Here is a 20,597-nt window from a genome sequence, read left to right as displayed (position 1 = left end):
ACTAGCAACTATATGTAAGAATTCTAACATGAATTCCATTTAATTCTAACAATTAATCTCAAAGATCTACATACTGATTATAGAATACTGAATTTAAGGATTAAGAATTAGAAAAACTTGATTCTGTTATGACTTCTAAATTTCTTGAATTCTCTATAAGTAGTAACTGGTCTCCCTTTCCAAAAACGCTCCAAAATGACTAACTTTCAAATGAAGTTCAGCGTATAATCACATTTTGGAAAGAAGATCCAACTAATTTATATCAATTTATTAGGCTCTCTCATTAAAAGTTCAATAAACTCTAAAGCCCATTACAGGCCCAAGCCTACACTTGTCATCAACCCAGATTATTAAAAATGAAATGTATTTGACAAATTCTAAAATGATTGCATAAGTCCATCAAGATATCTTATTAGATTGTGTATTTATCTGATTTTATCAAACTAAAACATAATTAATGTTAACCCACGATTAAGAAATTTTCTAACATGGTATCCTTCGTTCAAAGAATAAAACATACGATCACACATATCTACATTGAGTTTAATTTGATATACAAACTATACAGCCTTGAATACAACAATTTACTGTACAATTAAGTAAGCAATTATGCTTATAGATGAGTAGGACTCCAAGTTCCAAGGAGATTTTACAGTTTAATTCCAGGAACTATGGCACCTTCTGACACTTCCTGCTATTTAGAAAACAAAACATGGGTGCAAGAAGTACAAATAAGAACATATTTGAGGTTATATAAAAATTTGTAAGATAATCAAAATAAAATTTTGCTACAGAAGACCGATAAGATATAGTTGATCACACCTCACTCTTTCCAGTTGTATGGAGCACGATTGACAACTAAATAATCTCCACGAATGTCCTTTGCAATTCGAATGTCATCATCTAGGTAAACAGATTCGAACCTGAACGATTGAGCATTTTCAATTATATCACAATATAGTCGAGGAAAAAATATTTAACAATCAGAAACAAAGAGGAAGATAGACACCAAGAAATAGGATAACTAGCAAATGCTATCGATGATCTCCGTAGAAAAATTAAGTTCTAAAATGAGCCTGTTTTTGCATCTCAGATGAGTTCACAGAGTATCAATGAAGAGTTTCCAAGATGTGTATTACGGGCTAACTAGAATGATAAAGTTCTATAAAATAAATGAATAAATGGAGTGGAGTATTAACTTGATGAAATCAAGATCAACATCAGACAGAATCCAGAGAATGAAAAAAAATTAAGACGAGGTGGCATCAGTTGAGGACAAAGTGAATGAATTTAATTTTGAGTCTTTTGATAATTAGAATATTACGTTGGGTGCAAGGACTGCTGATTTTATCAAAATCAAATCATGTCAAGGGCATGAGCAGGTAAACAAAGCACATTGTACAAACAAATATATGATTTTTGGATACTCTTCAACAATCCCTACGTGTTCATATTTGAGATTGATATTAACAATATATTCTTGTAGCTAACCCAATATTTAAGAGCAAAAAGTTGAGTTGCAGGGGAAAAAAGATAAAACCTAATGAGCAGGATGAAAAAGAGAAAGGAAGAATTATTATTGCAATCAGAAACAGGATCAAGTTTTCACTGCTTCACTGGAGATTATGAATATCGAGATGGAAGCCTAATTGGAATAATAGGATTGGTTAAATCAAGGCTTACTGGTTATCTCATCCAGTATTTCCTCAAATATATAGGTACATGAGAACAAAAAACTGGTAGCACTGCAAACATATTTAATGAAACACAAAAGGACCTTATAAAGAATATAAACCAAATCTAGTTGATGCAATTAAAAACGATGGACTCACATTCAACACTGGCAACAATGAAGTAGAGCAAAAGGAGAAATCAATGCAGAAAAGGGTTGATAACACTGGCACCCCTTGAGGTTTCAGTTTATAACAGGCCTGTAGAAAAAATGGTTAGGGTAACATATAGACCCCAGAAGTTAACAGCCGTAAGAGTAGTTATAACATAATAGTGTCATTTTACTAGGCAAAGTCTACTTTGTCCTTATAAAGGCCTTTGGTTCATAAATTTAACCTTGACCTCCTGTAGAATTACGTTAATACGATCAGAAACAAATTGCATTTTCCTTTTTCTATTTCTAATAATCTTCTATAAGCCCATGGAATGCAGATCGTAACAAATTGCATTTTTCTTTTTCTAATTCTAATAATATTCTCAGCTTTAAATTTGTGCAATAAAACTCACCAAAAATCTTGACCGAAACCTCAGGGGATGTCCGTGTTATTAACCCCGCAGAAAATCTATTCTGTCCAGGCATAAGGAGCACGATCCACAACTAAAAAGTCTCCCCTGATATCCTTCACTACTCGAATTTCATCATCAAGGTACACAGACTCAAACCTATAAGATCACAACAGCCCTTGATACTATCGCAATAATAATAATATGAAAGAAAATGAAACCCAACACATTCCCCTCATTCAAACTTCAGTACAATCACAATGGGTAGACAAACACACAGCACAGTATTGTTTAATACTTATAAAGTATTGATCATATCTTAATTAGCAATAAGAAATCAAAATTTGCTGGCCTTGTATTAAGCTCACAAATAAAAGACTAACCAGCCTTTCCCAAAAGGTGGCAATGGAATTTCCCAACTTTTTCCGCGTAAAACTGCACTGGTAAATCTAACAAAAGGCCACAGCAATTAGAGCTCAAAAGGACAAATATAATAAACCTGAACTTAACCCATAATACAATAAACCCTGTAAAATAAATAAAAATCAAACTAATTACCTGAAATTCACTCTTTTGGGGGAAGCGATTTCGATATCCGACCTTACAAAGAAAACTCCATCGGGTGGAAAAGTAATTACATTATTGAGAACCCCTTTTTCAACATCAATCACCTGCAAAACGTCACCGGCTTGAGTACTAAACAAGTTGGCTTTCTCGATAATGAATAGTTGTTCTTTCTCCGTGGTCCAGAGCAAGCGCCACGTGGCAGAGAGGGAATTATCGGTGGTGACCATATCTCTACCAATAACAGCCATGGCATCGATAGCTTTGATAATGGCGGAAAGCTTGGCGGGATCTTTTTGCGTTTTGAGGCCTCGTTCTTGATCGGAAATGAGATTGAGGAGTTCTTGTTTGGCTAATTGTGATTCGGACGTGATAGACGAGCAGGTGATTTTTGAAGTGCGAAAGTGTTGGTGTTTTGAAAAGTTAGAGGTAGGGTTTGGGTTTGGAGGCTTCAAAGAAATGGGGAGGAGAAAACATGTACAGGCACCCATGGCCAATTGTTTACTGTAATTGCAGATAATAGAAATTATGAGTGAATTTTGGCGGTTGAGGCTGGAGCCATAGAGGTAGCGTGCAAATCACGTGCTAATTTCTTTTCCATTTAAATTTGAAGCCACCTTTAAATATAATAATATATATCCTTTAATACGCTGACGTATCAATGAAACACTGAAAGTCTGAAACCCTTCCCATGCCCACAGTGAACTCTTAAAACCCCGTAGCCGCTTAAAGAGGGCAAGCTTCTCTTTGAACATCCCAGATACGTTTTGTAATTTGTAATTTCTTGTTCCACTACACAAGCTACTCTAGTATCCACTGACAGATCTGATCTAGGGTTTGTTCTCTCGTTAACTAGAAATGGCGATTTCTTCACAAACGCCTGATATTTTAGGCGACCGCCAATCCGGCCAAGACGTTCGTACCCAAAACGGTAAATCTTTTTTCCTCTTTGTTTTCGTCTTTGTTCATTTTGTAAAAATTGTGCGCTTACTTGTTCATTTCGTTTGATTTTTTTTTCCTGAAGTTTGATTGTTTATTTTGTTGGTGTGAGTGCAGTGATGGCGTGTCAAGCAGTTGCCAACATTGTTAAATCCTCGCTTGGTCCTGTCGGACTCGACAAGGTGTCAACTTCGTTATCTCTTTCTCACACTCTTGTGTGTTCTTTGTATTGAATACGATGCTTTTTGTTCTTTCTTTTCTGTTTACTGTTTGGTTACAATGGTGAAATCTTTAAAAGCTGGATGATTTTTACTTGAAATTATTCTGGGTCCTACATGGCTCTTCTAATGTTCATAATAAAATCTGGAATGATGCACTGATTGCAATCCAAATAGTTATGAATGCCAGACCTATTATATATAGATGTACGTATTTAATTTGTTTTGAGATTGGTTGTATAAATTTCCCATCAATAATTGTAATATGGGTCCATAGTGGACATGCACTTTGCTTGTGCGATAAGATTGTATCTTGCCCGTCACTTTTTTTTTTTTTTTATGTTGATTGATTGCAGATGCTTGTTGATGATATTGGTGATGTAACCATAACTAATGATGGTGCTACGATTCTCAAGATGTTAGAAGTTGAGCACCCAGCTGCCAAGGTAGATAGTCACGTTTTGTTCTTGTTATGTCTTTAGTGTTGTGTGTGCATGTCTCTATGGGTTTGCTCTTTTGCAACACCTACATGTTTGAAGTTTCTTTTCTGTGGTGATAGGTACTTGTGGAGTTGGCTGAGCTTCAGGACCGAGAAGTTGGAGACGGAACAACATCAGTGGTTATTGTGGCTGCTGAGTTACTGAAGGTAACTTGTTTTATCAGATACATGTCTACTTTTTCATATGGATTAGTAGCAATTGCACTGATATGTGAGGTACTAAGACTTGGTTATCTATGATCTGGTCATAATTTCTGCAGAGAGCGAATGATCTGGTGAGGAATAAGATTCACCCTACATCTATTATCAGTGGATACAGAGTGAGTACCTCTTTTCTTTCAATTTTTTGGCCCTTTCTTCTTTATAGATTATTGTACATGTGCTTATTATCTTCGTGTGGACAGCTTGCAATGAGGGAAGCTTGCAAATATGTTGAAGAAAAATTAGCAGTGAAGGTAAGGCTCCGCTAGTGGTCTTAGTTTTTTAAATATCAGTATGACCCAAGGATTACGCTGGTAGTGGTTGCCCATGGTAGATTGTGTAGCATTGCTTGTGGTGTAATGCTTGTAGAAGACCTAATTCTGAGGTTAATATTTCCTAAGTTACACTCCACAAATACCATAAAGGGTTCAGTTCATGGCTCATTTTTTGGTCTTTGTGATGTGTGGCAATGCTATGATTAGGTTGCTCATTTTTATTGTGTTCTTGACATAGTGTTTCTCTTGATCTATTTTTATAGGTTGAGAAGCTGGGAAAAGATTCTTTAGTGAATTGTGCTAAGACAAGCATGTCCTCAAAATTGATTGGCAGTGGCAGTGACAGTGACTTTTTTGCCAATTTGGTATGTGTTTGCCCCAAGAGTTCTGTTCAATGAAATCCATCTCTTTCATATATTGTTACTTAATAAATTTTTTCTCAGTCATTAAATGTTCAATCTGGACTCTTGACTTTTATTGCTAGCAATATTGATCTGTATTTTCCAGTATGTTCTGTAAGAGCAAATGTTGTTGCAAATATCTAGTGAAGGAGTTTTGTCTTAAGACTGTCTTGGGCGAGAAATAAGTCCTCATTTGCGAACTTGATTGATATATAGGTTGTAGATGCAGTACAAGCAGTGAAGATGACTAATGCACGAGGGGAAGTCAAATACCCAATCAAGGTTGGTATTTGCACATTATTTTATTGGTCATGGAAATTCTTGTATGTGATCCTATAATGGGATGAAAACATGAAATATTTTCTGTTTGTATCGGAGCTTCATTTTCCCCATATTGAACCAACAATTTAATAGAATATACTCTGTTATTCTTCAAATGGAAAAGTTATAATACAATAGCTGATCTTCTCTTATTGCAGGGAATCAATATTTTGAAAGCTCATGGAAAAAGTGCGAGAGAGAGCTACTTGTTGAATGGGTATGCACTGAATACTGGCCGTGCAGCCCAAGGGATGCCACTCAGAGTTGCCCCTGCAAGGATTGCTTGTCTTGACTTTAACCTTCAGAAGACAAAAATGCAATTGGGTGTGCAAGTCTTAGTCGCTGATCCCAGGGAGCTTGAGAAAATTCGTCAAAGGTGATCAGATAACTAACCTTCATTTATTATATGGTCTTAAATTTTTTCACACACCACTGAAACATAGTACAATCGTCTGCAGCCATTGTTCATGTTATATATTTGCAAACTTATTTACTGATGATACTAATTTCTTCACAGAGAAGCTGATATGACAAAGGAACGTATTGAGAAACTTCTGAAAGCTGGCGCCAATGTTGTTTTGACAACAAAAGGAATTGATGACATGGCACTGAAGGCAATTTTTTTTATTTCGAAAAACTTTTTAGTTACGCTATTTTAATGTCTATGTTAATTTGGTATATAGCATTTTTAGTGTGCTTAGGGTAACTCTCTGCTTAGATTGTTGTACTTATGTGGTTTACTTCAATTTATTGTGTACCTTGTGAGAAATTAATTATGCTAACGTGTTTCTGTTATCTCACTAATTCTGGATTTATGTTGTTACTTCAGTACTTTGTGGAAGCTGGTGCTATTGCTGTTAGACGTGTTCGAAAAGAGGATATGCGCCACATTGCCAAGGCAACTGGTGCAACCATGGTATATTCCCTCTTCTTTTGTCATATTGTATATGAATCAAGGATTATAGTTTAATCTATATATGATGTAATTTTTCTGTTACTTTTTTCCAAACCTATAGATTTTAATTAAATTTTGGTGGAAAAGGACCAAGACTTTGCAGTTCCATTTAAAACAGTGAATAACTTAACATTTACCACAACGGTCTTTAGTTATCAGATTATGTTGCTAATTTTTATCTTCTCATTTTGTATATAGGTTTCAACATTTGCTGATATGGAAGGGGAAGAAACATTTGATTCCTCGTTTCTTGGATCTGCTGCTGAAGTGGTAGAGGAACGTGTTTCCGATGATGATGTGATTATGATAAAAGGGACTAAAACTACAAGTGCAGTGAGTGATTTACTTCCAATTGAAAGTTTTTTTAAAATATAATTGTATACACTGCTGAACTTCATGTTTTGTAAATGACCTTGCTTTTGGTAAAGGTGGAGTGTTTGATTTTGATACTTCTATTCTTTTCGTGGTGAGAGCTGACTAGCTTACTTCAATTCCACCTCACCACTTTTATCAACAGAATTAAAGCCAGTGATAAGCACATTTCCTGTGTACTTTAATCAATGCAAATCTAGAAGCAAAGTTTATCAAATTTGAAGTTCATTTAATATATCAAAACATAACTTTTTGTCATTGGTTATATTCATGTTTTCTGATTCTGCTACTATTATTGTTCTCAAGGTCTCATTGATACTTAGAGGAGCAAATGACTATATGCTTGATGAGATGGATAGAGCTCTACATGATGCTTTATGTATAGTCAAGAGGACCCTCGAGTCAAATACGGTAAACTTCCACCTTGTGGATTAGTTTCTTACTTTGTTTTTATGATTTTCCCATTGGTACATTCCTGTAAAATATGACCATCAAAATGTCAGATTATAGTTAAGAGAATATCTTCTGGTGTGTATCTTTAATATCAGGTCCTATGGAAATATATATTTACTCATTTTATGGTGTGAACATTGTAAGTTTATACCAACAAATCGCCAAAAATTCAATTATTTTTGTATGGCTCCAAAAATGGGCTTTGAATGCTGTATGCATGGTGCTGTTTCAAAGTTACATATAAAATAACATGAGGAATTGGGAGTTGTCATTCTAATTTATGTGTGCTCATGTTGTATAATACAGGTGGTAGCAGGTGGAGGCGCAGTTGAAGCTGCCTTGTCTGTGTATTTGGAGTACCTTGCTACAACCCTAGGATCCCGAGAACAGTTGGCAATCGCTGAGTTTGCTGAATCTTTATTAATTATACCAAAGGTCTTGTTTGTATTTAAAGGCTTGAATCATTAACATTTAATCCCACTGTGGCAATTATATTGTAGACACAAGTGACTTTTATCTGAACAGGTGCTTGCTGTAAATGCTGCCAAGGATGCAACTGAATTAGTTGCAAAACTACGGGCGTACCACCACACTGCACAAACTAAGGCTGATAAGAAACATTTATCAAGGTATTCTGATTTTGTGAAATATGGTTTGTTCTAGTCACACAGAGGCATGATCTTTCTTGATAAAGAACTATATAATTTAACTGTACTTTTATGTATCACTTTTTTGCATTGATACAGTTCTCTTTAGTTTCCTATCTGAATAAATAAATGTAACCATGATCAAAAGAGAAGCATTAGAAGAATATTTTCGGAATTACATCAATGACAATTTCACTCTTTTTATTGTGTATTTGAATTGGCTTTCTCAAACTGATGCAGCATGGGACTAGATCTTTCAAAGGGTGCCATCCGTAACAACTTGGAAGCAGGAGTTATTGAACCTGCAATGAGCAAAGTGAAGATTATTCAGGTAACAGTCATGACATTTACAGAAGCTGATCAATGTAAGTTTAAGTTTGGTTTCATATTAACTCACTAATTTTCGTTCCTAATTCATTTGCTTGACAGTTTGCAACTGAAGCAGCCATAACCATTCTTCGAATTGATGATATGATCCGGCTTGCCAAAGATGAAAGTCAAAACGAGGAGTAGATTAGAATCTTGACAGCAATCTTTTTGGGTATCTAGGAAGAGTAAGGGGGGTGGGTTGGAATTGAAGAGGGCTCTCTGGTTTACGTTGGCTCCTCAATTGAATTAAAACTGGAGACAGGATTTGTTATGTTTTGTAATGTTTGTTTGTTCACTTGATGAAGTATTTTGTGGCAGATTACACTGGGAAATTTTCAGTAAGGGAACTCGTAGAAGATGGTTTTGATATTGAGAGGGAACAGTTGGAGCCAGAAATCTTCATTAAATACTAGATTTTTATGAAGAAGCCCTTAGCTGAGAGTGCTGAAACTCCCAACATCAATATTAGTTGTTTTCGTTGTGTAAAAAATTATCTGGATGCTTTGATGCTTTTTGATGGACAAATGAAGGATTTCTAATCACTTTTTTATAGTATAGCAAACGTATGGGTTAGAGACTCCAGAACACCTGTTTTAGCTTCATGTTTTAAAAAAGAAAAAAAAAAAAAAAAAAGGAAACTACAATACCTACTTTTGTTTTGACGCCTTTGTGTGTCTGAGAATTAGATTGTGGTACTCTTTAGTCTTTACTTCGGATCAACCAATGAAACGGCAACATGTAGCATGTCACCGGTAAAAATGGGTCTGAACTCTGGGTCTGCACTAATGGTTGCCACTTTTATACGGTGATTCCACTGATTCGACATGATCCTAGCACATAATTGCTCTCCGTAAATCGTTACCCGTCCAAGTTAAATCGATTACTTAAACATTCTCATGAATCGTCATCCCGCTCAGAGTCTTCACTTCATAACGCAATCGCTTGTTGTAGCTCTTATTTCTCTCTGCGGTTGATTCAGTCCTTTCTTCTTATTCTCCGACTCACCGTTACTCATCTGGAATTACTTTGCGTTTATGTGGTTTTTAATCAAAATAAGAAATCCCTCTCATGCTTTTTTTTCCTTGGTTTTCCTGTCAACCAAACAGTATGTTATTTTCCAGGGTAAATTTTTAACTTTTATTTTTTATTTTTATGGATTAATTATTTCTGGCCCTGCTACCTTGTATAATTATTTTCGGTTGTTAATAGATAATAATTGCTTGACATATATAGACAATTTCAGTATTTTTAAAGATTATATTAAAAACTGCATAATCAACTATCCGTTGTAGTCTAGTTGGTTAGGATATTCGGCTCTCACCCGAAAGACCCGGGTTCGATTCCCGGCAACGGAATGTCTTTTTTATTTTTTTAACTTGTTAAAATTTTTCTTATAATTTTGTGAAATGTTGTCGTTTTAGTATTAAATTCATAATTTTATTTTTTCTTATAGTTAATAGTTTTGTGAAATAATGTTGTTTTAGTATTGTTTTGTTTTTGCTTAAAGAAAATGATGAAATGATTATGCTTGCCACGGCGCAGGGCTCTTGGGGCAAGGTGCATAGAAGAAAGGTCAGTTCCGGTTATTCTTTGTTCTAGGCCGGTTGTTTAGGTAAGTAGAACTGAGAATAGGACTTGTTAACTCGAGTTTAAATAGAACTATCGATAAGGGAAAGTGAGATTGTTAGTTATTTGAGAAGCGAGAGGAAGAGGTAGGACAGGACTCAAACCAATACACTCTACAATCCCCTCATTAAAAAGATCACTGAAAAGATCACTGAAGGAATGAAGGAAAGAAAATTGCGCAGTAGCAGAGGAAGGAGATGAGTAATATCACTGCTAAGCCGCAGTATTTTAAGCTGAATGAGAAAGAGAGTGAAGCGGTGCCACCAATTAATACACAAACCACTCCATTTTGAATTTCATGTGACCTATAATAATATGACACGTAGTAAGGAGTAATTTAAGCCGGTGTGCATCCAAAAATATGTTTGTCAAAAGAGCTGTCTCCAGTCCTTGACGCCATCCATGTGCTACGGGTGTCCACTTATTATATTCTCACGCAAGTTGGGCCCCACGACCCATGTCCACCGACAAGGCCCATTTATTACTGTACAGTCAGTTGACTTCTAACCATTACTTGTTATTATTTCCAAATTCCAACCCCACCCCAAATCATTAAATTCAATTCTGTCAAACCTTTTCATTAATGCTTATTGCTTTAATATTTTATTTATTTAATTACAATATTAGTTGATGTTGATTAACACATGTTATGGATTAACAGCTCTTTTTTTTTTTTTCTTTTTTTTAATTGGGCTCTTCCTTCAAATTTATTACTTGGATCATGAATTCATCGCAAACTATTGATAAGCACATGACTAACCACGTGCCATGTACTGCTTAGGGATCACCATATCCTGCCATCTCACGTGATACGAGATCTCTCCCACCAAGGCAAAGACCTCTCGAATTTTCTTTTTTTTTTCATTAGTTTTTTTAATTCCACTTTCATCTATTCTTTATTAATTTAATATTTTAGATAATATTTTTTAAAAAGTAAGAATTAAGTAATAATAATGAGGTAGAATTTAAAAATTAACAAAAACATCTTATAGGTTTGTTAATTTATTAAACATCCTTATAATAAAAACATTAAAAATTATAAAAACACTCTCATTCGTTTATTAAATACGGTAGTCGGTTACTACCGTCGGAGGGTAGCCAAAGTAATTGTATCGATGCACGATCGGTTTGATTTGGCCGGTCATATGTCGAGATGACATTTTCTAGCCAAATCTATTATAGATTTGGTAAAAAAAGATCAAATCTACAGCTAGATCTGGCCATTAACGACCAGATCTAGCAATGTTTAGTCATCAATAACTAGTTATGGTCAGATCTATGGTAGATTTGATCGAAAAAAGTTAGATCGGTGTATTACCGACTAGATTCATTTGGTAGTGTATAATTATACCAGATTTCGACTACCTTTTGGTGATGGTGACTAGAATCTAACAAATGTGGATAGATAAGGGTATTTTTGTAAATTTTTAATTTTTTAAAGATGTTTAGTTAAACTAACCCATTTAAAAGGTTTAAAAATAATTGAGTAAAATATAATAATATTTTTAAAATAAGAAAAAAAAATAATAAATAAATAAACTCACCCGAAAATATGATTAGACTTCTACCAAGAGAGAATGATAAGTTAATTGTAGGCGAAAGTAGAGAAAATGAAATTCCAGGCTGGCAGCACTAACACTTTTTTTGATGTGAAATCATACTCTTTAAAAAGGAACAAGGGATGAATCAATCAGAAGTTTAACGTACCGTACCTATAAAGGAAAGGCACACCGTACATTTAGTACTTTTTCACTCGGTTATCTCCTTCCATTTCCACCGCCAACTCTACTCACCGACCTCTGCTTCTAACACGTGCCCTTTTTCATTTATTATTTTCTTTCCTTCTTCTACTTCATACTTTTTATTTCTCCGTTCTTCATCTATTTCCTTTCATTAACAAAATATACAAACCCAATGCCAGCTATATCCAGTTGTCGGTAGTAACCTTATTTACTTTCTCTTTATCTCTTCAATTCAATCAATAACGTGGTGCGGCGGGACTTTGGCGCCAGGGACGTAACGGAAAACACCCAACCCAACCCAACCCAACCCCGTCCCGTCCCGTCCCTTTTCCCTTCTGGTGTCCTCGTGAGTTTCTTCAGTCTCCACGTGTCCACTCTTTTTGTTTGGATTAGTGAAGAGCGTAACTGGCTAAAGTCGGTAAACATAGAATAAGCATGGGTGTGAGTGCAAGTGAGTTGAAATAATGAAAAGCCTTAAGGAGGGGACAAAGAGAGTATTTCTCGTGAAAGGATAAGAGCCTTTTCAATAGTTACTCGGACTTTATTCATCCTACAATTTATCGGCTTTAATGGAAAGTCAAAATACTATCATTATTATATATTTTCTTTCACAGTTTTCACTGCTTCCGTTATAAAGTACATCTCCCGTCTGGAATGGATTCTTTGTTTACATCATAATTGATTAGTTTTTGAATTATAAAACCTCTATCTGTCTATCATTCAATACAATTAATTATTTCACTTCTTTAGTACAGTCTTAAATGCAAAAATAACATTAAAAAATAGGGAGAACGACGTTTTCCCACGCAAGGTTTGGTAAAACGATACTTTTCTACCCATCAAGTTTTAAAATGACACTTTTCCACTCCCCGTTAGATTTAGTTATGTTTTTCATTAATATTTGATTGAAAAGATAAAAATATCCTTAAATATTTTACTTTATAAAATTTTTATTATTTTTTAATTTACCAAAAAATCAAATATTAAAATTCAAAAAAGAAAAAATAGTTAATCCCATTTAAAAAGTTAGGAGTAATGCTATAAAATTGTTTAAAGTTAAAAAATCTTAATATTTATTTATAATGTCATCAATATTACATCACTATTATTTATAATATTTTTCATTTTTAATAATTAATATAAAAATCAATATTTTTAATTAATTAAATAAATACAAAAAAATTATTTTTATACTTAAACTAATAGATAATTGAATAAAGACTTTGAATTAATTAAATTTTAATTTATAATAAACTATTTAAGAGTATTTTCGGTCAAATGTTAATATAAAACACTAACAAAATCTTATGAAGGATGTAAAAGTGTCATTTTAAAACTTAATAGATGGAAAAGTATCGTTTTATCAAACCTTAGAGAGTAAAATGCCGTTCTCCCTAAAAAATATTATAATTAAAAGATATACGAGTATTATAATGGGCATGGAGAAAGACTTATAAAAATGATACTAGAGTTACAGTAGCTGCTGCATGTGGAGCCATTTGTTTATAAATGCATGAAGTCATCCATGTACTTGGCCATAATAATTTAATTTTTGAAAAAAAAATTGTGTAATTTCAAAATCGATTTGTAGTGTATATATCCAGTTGTGGAGATGAAGAGAGAGAAATAAGCAAGTAAGAAAAGAGTGTGTCTCTCACTACTGCATGGTCACAGGTCACTCCCTGCACGTTCCTCTGCCCCCTCTGCCATCAATATATCAATCCCCACCTTAATCATTAACACCCCCCTCCATCTCTCTCTCTCTCTCTCCCCCTAACTCTCTACTCAACTACTCGGAGAGCTGAGCTGAGACTTGAGAGAGCTACTCACAATAAAATCTCCACAGGTGTAACCCTTTCCGACAGTCAACTATGGATATGTACGGATTCTCTACTACTACTACTCAAGATCTATTTCGCATTGACGACCTTCTTGATTTCTCTAACGAGGAAATCTTCTCCGCTTCTTCCTCTTCTACCACCGCCGCAACTCACTCAAACACCACCACCACTACCACCGACACCAACCATATCCTTCCTTCTCAAAACCTCTCTATCCACTCTTTTAATCCGTCCCTTTCTACTGACTTCACCGACGACCTCTGTGTCCCTGTATGTTCTTTTAATCCTCTCATTTCATTTTTGGGTTTTAATTTTTGTATGTATGTTGTTTTTAATTTACTGTTTTGAAATTTTTAGAGTGATGACGTGGCTGAGTTGGAATGGTTATCACGATTCGTAGACGATTCCTTCACCGACTTCCCTAAAAACTCGATTACCGGAACACTAACCGGCCGATCAGACACGTCATTGTCAGGTAGAGGACGAGGCAAACGCTCAAAAGCGACAAATTCAACTACCTCTAACACAACTACGTGGACCTGGACATCTGAAACTGGAAATTCGAAACCAAAAAGAGAGAGTCACCGCCAATCGTCGCCGACTCCTGACGGAGGTGTGAGGAGGTGTACGCACTGTCAGTCGGAGAAGACGCCTCAGTGGCGAACGGGTCCACTGGGCCCCAAGACGCTCTGTAATGCGTGTGGTGTACGCTACAAGTCGGGTAGACTTGTGCCGGAGTATCGGCCGGCGGCAAGCCCGACATTTGTGCTAACTCAGCACTCCAACTCACACCGTAAGGTATTGGAGCTTCGGAGGCAGAAGGAGATGTTGAGGCAGCAGCAGCAACAGCAAGGGCAGTCACCGTCACAAATGTATCGTCACCAGCGTGACTTTGAAGTATGCTGAGGTGTCATAATCGGAGTGTTTTCTGAAAATTGATCATGTAGAACGGGAAAAATACTGTTCCGGTGATATTATAAAAAATCTCAAAATTGTTGGTTTTATTGGTTATTTAAAAATTTGTCTCAATCGAGAAAAAAAGGTTACGGTTTAAAAGTTTCAACTACCTATTGCGCCCTTTGTTTAGCACTTTGTCGAAGGTTAGAGAGAGAAATGATGAAAGTGTGACCTTCCACGTGATCAAGCTGACCGAATATTCTTTATCTTAAACTCACTCTTAATGCCTTTACCCTTCTCACTTCACATGAAAACCGAGGGAAGGCTACCCAGAAGCGTTTATTTAGTGTGAACTAGTAAATTAAAGAAACACTTATTATTATCAGCGGTAGGATCAGATCAGACGGTTGTAATTAACCTGTGAATGAAGTAAGGAAGAGTTGAGGGAGAAATTGATGATCACGTGATGCTGATCAGAACATAGGTAATATTTTTTATGGATGAAGCATGTGATTAAGATTGATACCCTTTCAGCCCACAGATTCCCGCAGAAGAACCAGCAATCTGATATTAAAACACTAATAAAATACTAAGAGACAGTGTAGTGTTGGCTTTAGCTACATCATATGTCCATAACCCTGCCAGTATTCCACATGAAAACATTTATCTAGGCTGATTTTGATATCATGACAAGCTAACATTGGGATTTTCCTTTTTATGAACAACAAAAAAAAAAAAAAAACAAAGGGAAAAACCCCAAACTCTTAATTTAATTACCACTCGACCTTTCCTGTAGAATTCGCTGCCGCAATGTTTCATTGTCAAACTACCACACGTAATCATAAACAAATCAAAAGCTAACTCAAATCAAGCGATTGCTTTGGCTAAAGTCACCGAGGAGTTCATTCCCCTTTTTAAACATTACATGGCTTTTTATACATGAAATTATGCAAATTCATGCACATCTGCCTCCAGCAAATCTACCTTAAAAACTTTAATTTTCGGCAGAGCAGTTTATTTTAGATGTTAAAGCCCCCGTACAGAAGAAAAAACTGAAATACAAGAAAAGTTCTTCCAAGTTTCCACAGAATCCCCCAGGACATAATTCGGTTTGTACACGCCGTCATCACTCAGTGTCAACCAAATTTCAAAATTGAATTTCTATAAGGAAGCATCTCTACATATTAGAGATGGTATATCTGACTTTAATATTCATGTAACAATAAGAATATGGACGTGAGAATTCTCAGACAGAGATTCCATAATTACTGATTTTTGAAACCTCCTTCGTTAAAGCATTCCTTTCTCGCTTTGCCTCTGAAGCAAGGTTGGAAACCTGCCAAGCAGAATCTCAAATAATCAAATGTACTTGCCAACAAAAAGAAATATGAATACACAAGGCCAACATGTTTCCAGTGTGGCACTATTATAGGAGAAAGCATCAGAAGGCAATTCATCTGAACAAATAATGTGTTCATTGTAGTTAATTACTACAAGGGAAACAGTTGTTTAACTCGAGCATGGTGCAGTGTACTGTTATTAATATTACAGTGTACTTCTATTATGCTCTTTATGAAGATCACCAATTTGCATCTAAAATTATTTGTTTGAGGGTTTTATATCCCTGCAGCATATATACATCATGTTCTTGGCACAATATACCTTTTTCACAATCAAATCAACTATGAGATGAAACACTCTCAACTAAGAGATGAAACACCAAACAATGAACATAAATGATTACAAGTTCAGCATTAAGAATGTGCACTAATCTTTCCCAATTGAATTTTATGAAAACAAGACACATAACCATCAGAAATCATGGCTGCCACATAAAATTGAAGAGCACTAACTCCTTGTGTTAATATAAGAAAACTTACATGTGACCGAAATCTAGATGCTTCTCTTCTAGGGAGTTCTCCAAGAATATCTTTCAAGCCTGACACAACAGAAACAACTTCAAGTCAACATAAGCATCATTTCTTTATCTCTGAAGGTTTTAACAGTTATTCCATACCTGCTGCTTGTCTTTCAATTTTATAAGCTGAACGAATCACACCTTGGATCTGCTTGCCTGCTTGCCTGAACAAGATAAAAAATATCTGAATATGAAGATTCAGGTGCAGGAAAAATATGACTATAAGGCTACCCTTCATCTAAAATCATGTACCTGAGTTTTGTCCTTCCACGAATAAACTCATCTTCTGCTACTGATGCTACCCTCTGATACCAAAATGGAAAATCATGAATTGCATACAAGAAATGCCTGGTTGGGACTAAATGAACAATTATTTGATGTAAGAGCAGCCAATGTTTAAGTTATCTATTAGGATCCTACATTGAGAGGAAAAAGGAGTGGACATGTGGTTTATAAAGGCTTGGGCACCCTCCCTTGGCAAGCCGGTTTTCCAAGGAGAGTTCCACCCAAGCCTATAAAGGACCACTGCCCAGCCCAATTCCTATCAAAGGCTCACTACCTAGCCAAATTCCTATTAATTTGGGAGGGGGATAAAATGGATCAGAGCAGGCCCCACCTTTTGAGCCCATGCAGCAAAGCCCACCGAGGGGTCAAGAAAGAGAGTCGTTGACATGCTTCTAGGGAAAGTAAGACCCAAAGAGAGGGCAGTAAAGGCTGATGAGGGCGGGGTAGATGATGAGGGCGGTCGCTCTTTGGAAAGAAGACCAATGAGGGCGTTGGGTCTTGAAGCATGGGGGAATGTTAGGATCCCACATTAGGAGGGAAAAGGAGTGAGCATGTGGTTTATAAGGGCTTGGGCACCCTCCTTTGGAAAGCCGTTTTTTCAAGGAAAGTTCTACCCAAGCCTATAAAGGACCACCACCGAACCCAATTCCTATCAAAGGCCCACTACCCAACCCAATTCCTATCAATTTGGGAGTGGGTTCCTATCATTATCATATTGATTTGTTAGGCAATATACTAGCTTTAAGAATAAAAGCTTAATGCTCTTTCCAAGGGATCAAAGTTCCCAGAAATCCATATATATTTTCACAGAGGATGCTATAATCATATTTTAGTACATTGAGTTTTGCAGCTTGCTCTTGCTGAACTGAACTGACCAAGAAAACAATAAACTATAGCTCATGAAGGAAACTAGTCAACTAGGGACAGAGTTACCTTGTTCACATCACAACAAATTCCATTGTTTTTAAAATAAGATACTACATCAAACATTGTCGACTCAAATATTCCAGAAACAGTAACAGACTCCCTTCACACACAAACACATGGGATAAGTCAATGCATGAATCAACATAAAATCATTCATTTGCTATCAGCTCAAGAATAATTGTGGTAAGAAACAACGGAAAATCCATTTGTTCTACAATATGATAGATAAGGGAAAGGTCACCTCCAACTTCTCACTTTCAGCCTTCAGGCGGTCAATTGATTGTCGCAATTCCTTTACTTTAGCATCAGCCCTTGAAGTCAAGGTCTGCAACCAGAAACATTTTGTAATGGTTTTTAACATTTAATCTTAGTATCATGCTTGAATTATCAGGAAAATAATAATCGCTACATAACAATATGATACACCCATACAGGAAGAAAATCATCATACAAAGTGATAAAAATGCAAAAAAAAAAAGGATTCCATGTTTAGTTAAGGCAGTCAATAAATAGTGCAAAAGATTAAAACGATCAGTACAAAATTGCTTAACAGATTTTCCAAGCCTAATTTTCCATATACATCTATCGTCTGTACAGGGCATAATTGACAATTTGCAGGAAGCAGAACAAAGAAAGACATTTCTTCTCAAGGAAATTTATTATAAGCAACGGGAAGGTTCCAAGGCTGTGAACCAAACTACTCATGGTAAAATTTCTTTAGGTTTTACAAGACATATCATGCATAATATTTGCATGCAGGCACCACAATTTAGTTTCACTTCTTCCAATACATATCTAGCCAGAGTAACACTAGTCTTACAAAAAGGCATACAAAGAGTCATACAAAAAGACAATCTCTGCCCTTAAAAGAAGAGAAAAAGAGAGAGAGAGAGAGAGAGAGAGAGAGAGAGGCAATCATGAATTTTAAGGGTAGGGATTGTCTCTTTGTATGACTCTTTGTATGCCTACTTGGAATGCTAGTGTTACTCATCTAGCCAAGGCAATAGAGCTAGATATGCTCTTCCTTATAGGAGTAAGTTTAGACTTCTGTGAAAGTGGGAAAGACACCTCCAAGTTCTGAACAAGCATATTACATCCCGGCAACCATATGAAGAATTGCAAAGATCGTTGACCTAATTCCTAAATGACCGAAAATTGGTAAAGAAACTTTGCCTGCAGCTTGAAATCCCAATTTCATATTCCTGAAGTGCAACTTTCAAAAAAGTAAGCAACAATTTTACCTACTTTAAACAATCACTGACTTCCAATTTAAAGTAGTCCTTAAATAGCATTCCACTTTGATTTTCTGAACACACAAAACTGAAATTTAATTATCAAATTGACGGACAGCTATTATGGTGCAGACAAGTTGAAGGAAACTATAAGCCTAATGGTGTCTCCTGTCCTAGCAAGAATGGGAAGGGAGAGGTCATGGTTCAATCCTCCGCCTGGAAGCATAAGTATTATTTGCAAAGCATTAACTCGAGGTATTTGGCTCACCTCTTCACTCATCAAAAGACGCTGGGCATTGTAATACAAGAAACGTCTTGGCCCTGCATGTTATGACTGAATTACATAAAGGCAACCATAAAAATTCATTAACTCAAAACATAGCAAAAATATTATAATGTAAAGAAAATGGCTTATATGAATATTTTTACGCATTTGAAGTCTTTACAAGTAATGGCCTGGAATCACTAATTTGAAAGCCATTTAAAAACTCATAAACCATAGATCAATATGACTGAAGTGCATTAACCAACTTAACTGGTTGTGAACTTTACACACAACCATACGATAGACATAAAAAGAGGTAAATATAGGTATCTAGGACATACTCTTCAATACTACAGATCCTAAACCAATGGCAACTCCGCTCGTAATCAATGGATGAGAAGCAGCAACATCAATACCCTCTGCAACAACAAATTTAATACTTAATCAATTTTTATAAAAAAAAATAAACGGTGAAACTAAAACAATCAATCACCTTAGTAACACGGCAGGTAATACGGACCTTTAACCTTTCCAAAGAGGATGCTCTCGTAAACAGCATACTCGGATTTAAGATCTTGAAGAGAGTCCTACACTCAAGAATCAGATTAAAGCTACATTTAATCTCTTGAAACATTACATATTGAGACTTTAACTCAATTCCAGATAGCAAATTGAATTCCAGATTATAACAAACTGCAATGCAGCTTTTTTGGCGTAAAATAAACAATAAATTCAACATTAAATTTTCAATGCAGCTTTTTCAACAATCCTCCCTTTTAAATTTCTAATATAAACGTAAAAATTTCAAATATTGTCCCTTCATCCACAATTCGAAACCCTAAAAATAGAATTTATCTTTTTCTTTCGCATTCACTTACTAAGGAACCAAATAAGAGAAGTTCTAGAAGTTTACAATGGTTTGATGAAAATGGGCAGAAGCAGTGAGACGAATTTGAGAAAGGCGAGATCTGGAGGTTTGAATCGCAGAGTCGACCGACTCTTCAAGGGTCTTCTGGTAAATCATAAATTGCTGCACTGCGTACTCGATCCATGGAGTGGCGTCTTCTCGGATTTTCGATTTTACAACAATATCACTAGGTGGGGCTAAGTTTGGATTCTCTCCTTGTGATGATTCTGCTACGGTTGCCATTCCAACGGGTTTTATTCAATAAATTCAGAGAAGCTTTCCGGCTCACAAAAACAATGCACTTATTTTCTCTTTTAATACAAATACGTGACAGTCAGTCACCATTTTTCTGGGCTTTTTTGATGATCCGACCCGACCTGTGGTAGTAAGTGGGTATTAATATTTATTTAACGTGATAAGATAAACCCAAAATTAAATTAATTAAATAGTTATTCAGATTTAATCTACTTGTTTTAACACTAGTTATTCTAAGATAAAAATATAAGAT

At 35.6% G+C, this 20,597-nt stretch overlaps 4 protein-coding genes and 1 non-coding gene across 10 annotated transcripts; 3 read left to right on the top strand and 2 right to left on the bottom strand.

The window, feature by feature from the left end:
- Positions 1 to 497: 497 nt before the first annotated feature.
- LOC116128148 (probable plastid-lipid-associated protein 11, chloroplastic) lies at positions 498 to 3,359 on the bottom strand. 6 transcript variants are annotated; one of them, XR_004127707.1, is made up of 6 exons: positions 2,794 to 2,868; positions 2,619 to 2,684; positions 2,239 to 2,394; positions 1,833 to 1,931; positions 823 to 923; positions 498 to 694 (listed from the first exon to the last, which is right to left on the bottom strand). XR_004127707.1 is itself a non-coding variant. In XM_031413837.1 (4 exons), exons 1-3 carry the CDS (start codon positions 3,288 to 3,290, stop codon positions 824 to 826), a joined length of 663 nt encoding a protein of 220 aa, XP_031269697.1. In that variant the 5' UTR covers positions 3,291 to 3,359; the 3' UTR covers positions 498 to 694; position 823. The 6 variants fall into 6 exon arrangements, 2 of the variants coding, with proteins under 2 accessions (XP_031269697.1, XP_031269696.1); XR_004127706.1 differs by having other exon boundaries at positions 498 to 691; XR_004127705.1 differs by lacking the exon at positions 1,833 to 1,931 and having other exon boundaries at positions 2,794 to 3,359.
- A 124-nt stretch (positions 3,360 to 3,483) lies between these two features.
- Positions 3,484 to 9,000, top strand: LOC116128096 (T-complex protein 1 subunit alpha). Its single transcript, XM_031413769.1, has 17 exons — positions 3,484 to 3,730; positions 3,856 to 3,920; positions 4,313 to 4,402; positions 4,516 to 4,602; positions 4,716 to 4,775; positions 4,860 to 4,910; positions 5,195 to 5,296; positions 5,549 to 5,614; positions 5,812 to 6,029; positions 6,171 to 6,267; positions 6,483 to 6,569; positions 6,807 to 6,941; positions 7,287 to 7,391; positions 7,740 to 7,868; positions 7,959 to 8,062; positions 8,321 to 8,411; positions 8,510 to 9,000. Exons 1-17 carry the CDS (start codon positions 3,658 to 3,660, stop codon positions 8,591 to 8,593), a joined length of 1,644 nt encoding a protein of 547 aa, XP_031269629.1. The 5' UTR covers positions 3,484 to 3,657; the 3' UTR covers positions 8,594 to 9,000.
- A 731-nt stretch (positions 9,001 to 9,731) lies between these two features.
- On the top strand, positions 9,732 to 9,804 carry TRNAE-CUC. The gene has a single exon. It is a non-coding gene; the product is annotated as a tRNA-Glu (tRNA).
- Positions 9,805 to 13,637: 3,833 nt separating this feature from the next.
- LOC116128181 (GATA transcription factor 4-like) lies at positions 13,638 to 14,724 on the top strand. Its single transcript, XM_031413878.1, has 2 exons — positions 13,638 to 13,928; positions 14,016 to 14,724. The coding sequence occupies exons 1-2, from the start codon at positions 13,689 to 13,691 to the stop codon at positions 14,562 to 14,564; spliced, it is 789 nt and encodes a 262-aa protein (XP_031269738.1). The 5' UTR covers positions 13,638 to 13,688; the 3' UTR covers positions 14,565 to 14,724.
- An 812-nt stretch (positions 14,725 to 15,536) lies between these two features.
- On the bottom strand, positions 15,537 to 20,363 carry LOC116128140 (RGS1-HXK1-interacting protein 1). The gene is made up of 9 exons (XM_031413825.1): positions 20,096 to 20,363; positions 19,703 to 19,769; positions 19,524 to 19,601; positions 19,186 to 19,238; positions 17,927 to 18,010; positions 16,726 to 16,778; positions 16,573 to 16,637; positions 16,436 to 16,494; positions 15,537 to 15,891 (listed from the first exon to the last, which is right to left on the bottom strand). Exons 1-9 carry the CDS (start codon positions 20,330 to 20,332, stop codon positions 15,802 to 15,804), a joined length of 786 nt encoding a protein of 261 aa, XP_031269685.1. The 5' UTR covers positions 20,333 to 20,363; the 3' UTR covers positions 15,537 to 15,801.
- Between the last annotated feature and the right edge of the window lie 234 nt (positions 20,364 to 20,597).

The sequence above is a fragment of the Pistacia vera genome, unplaced genomic scaffold (genome assembly GCF_008641045.1).
Source record: "Pistacia vera cultivar Batoury unplaced genomic scaffold, PisVer_v2 Contig197, whole genome shotgun sequence".
In the NCBI taxonomy this organism is placed as follows: domain Eukaryota; kingdom Viridiplantae; phylum Streptophyta; class Magnoliopsida; order Sapindales; family Anacardiaceae; genus Pistacia; species Pistacia vera.
The sequence above is the reverse complement of the archived record's forward strand: the minus strand, read 5'-3'. Positions and strand labels throughout refer to the sequence as shown.

Excerpts from the sequence above, each read along its gene's own strand:
- LOC116128148 (XM_031413837.1), bottom strand. The coding sequence starts at position 3,290 with ATGGGTGCCTGTACATGTTTTCTCCTCCCCATTTCTTTGAAGCCTCCA. Across the intron at positions 2,685-2,793 it reads CCCAAAAGAGTGAATTTCAG|ATTTACCAGTGCAGTTTTAC; the intron begins GTAATTAGTTTG and ends GCCTTTTGTTAG. Across the intron at positions 924-2,618 it reads CCACCTTTTGGGAAAGGCTG|GTTCGAATCTGTTTACCTAG; the intron begins GTTAGTCTTTTA and ends TCAATCGTTCAG.
- LOC116128140 (XM_031413825.1), bottom strand. The coding sequence starts at position 20,332 with ATGGCAACCGTAGCAGAATCATCACAAGGAGAGAATCCAAACTTAGCC. Across the intron at positions 18,011-19,185 it reads GTCTTTTGATGAGTGAAGAG|ACCTTGACTTCAAGGGCTGA; the intron begins GTGAGCCAAATA and ends TTCTGGTTGCAG. Across the intron at positions 16,638-16,725 it reads CGTGGAAGGACAAAACTCAG|GCAAGCAGGCAAGCAGATCC; the intron begins GTACATGATTTT and ends TATCTTGTTCAG.
- LOC116128181 (XM_031413878.1), top strand. The coding sequence starts at position 13,689 with ATGGATATGTACGGATTCTCTACTACTACTACTCAAGATCTATTTCGC. Across the intron at positions 13,929-14,015 it reads CCGACGACCTCTGTGTCCCT|AGTGATGACGTGGCTGAGTT; the intron begins GTATGTTCTTTT and ends TGAAATTTTTAG.
- LOC116128096 (XM_031413769.1), top strand. The coding sequence starts at position 3,658 with ATGGCGATTTCTTCACAAACGCCTGATATTTTAGGCGACCGCCAATCC. Across the intron at positions 7,869-7,958 it reads CTTTATTAATTATACCAAAG|GTGCTTGCTGTAAATGCTGC; the intron begins GTCTTGTTTGTA and ends TTATCTGAACAG. Across the intron at positions 8,063-8,320 it reads GATAAGAAACATTTATCAAG|CATGGGACTAGATCTTTCAA; the intron begins GTATTCTGATTT and ends AAACTGATGCAG.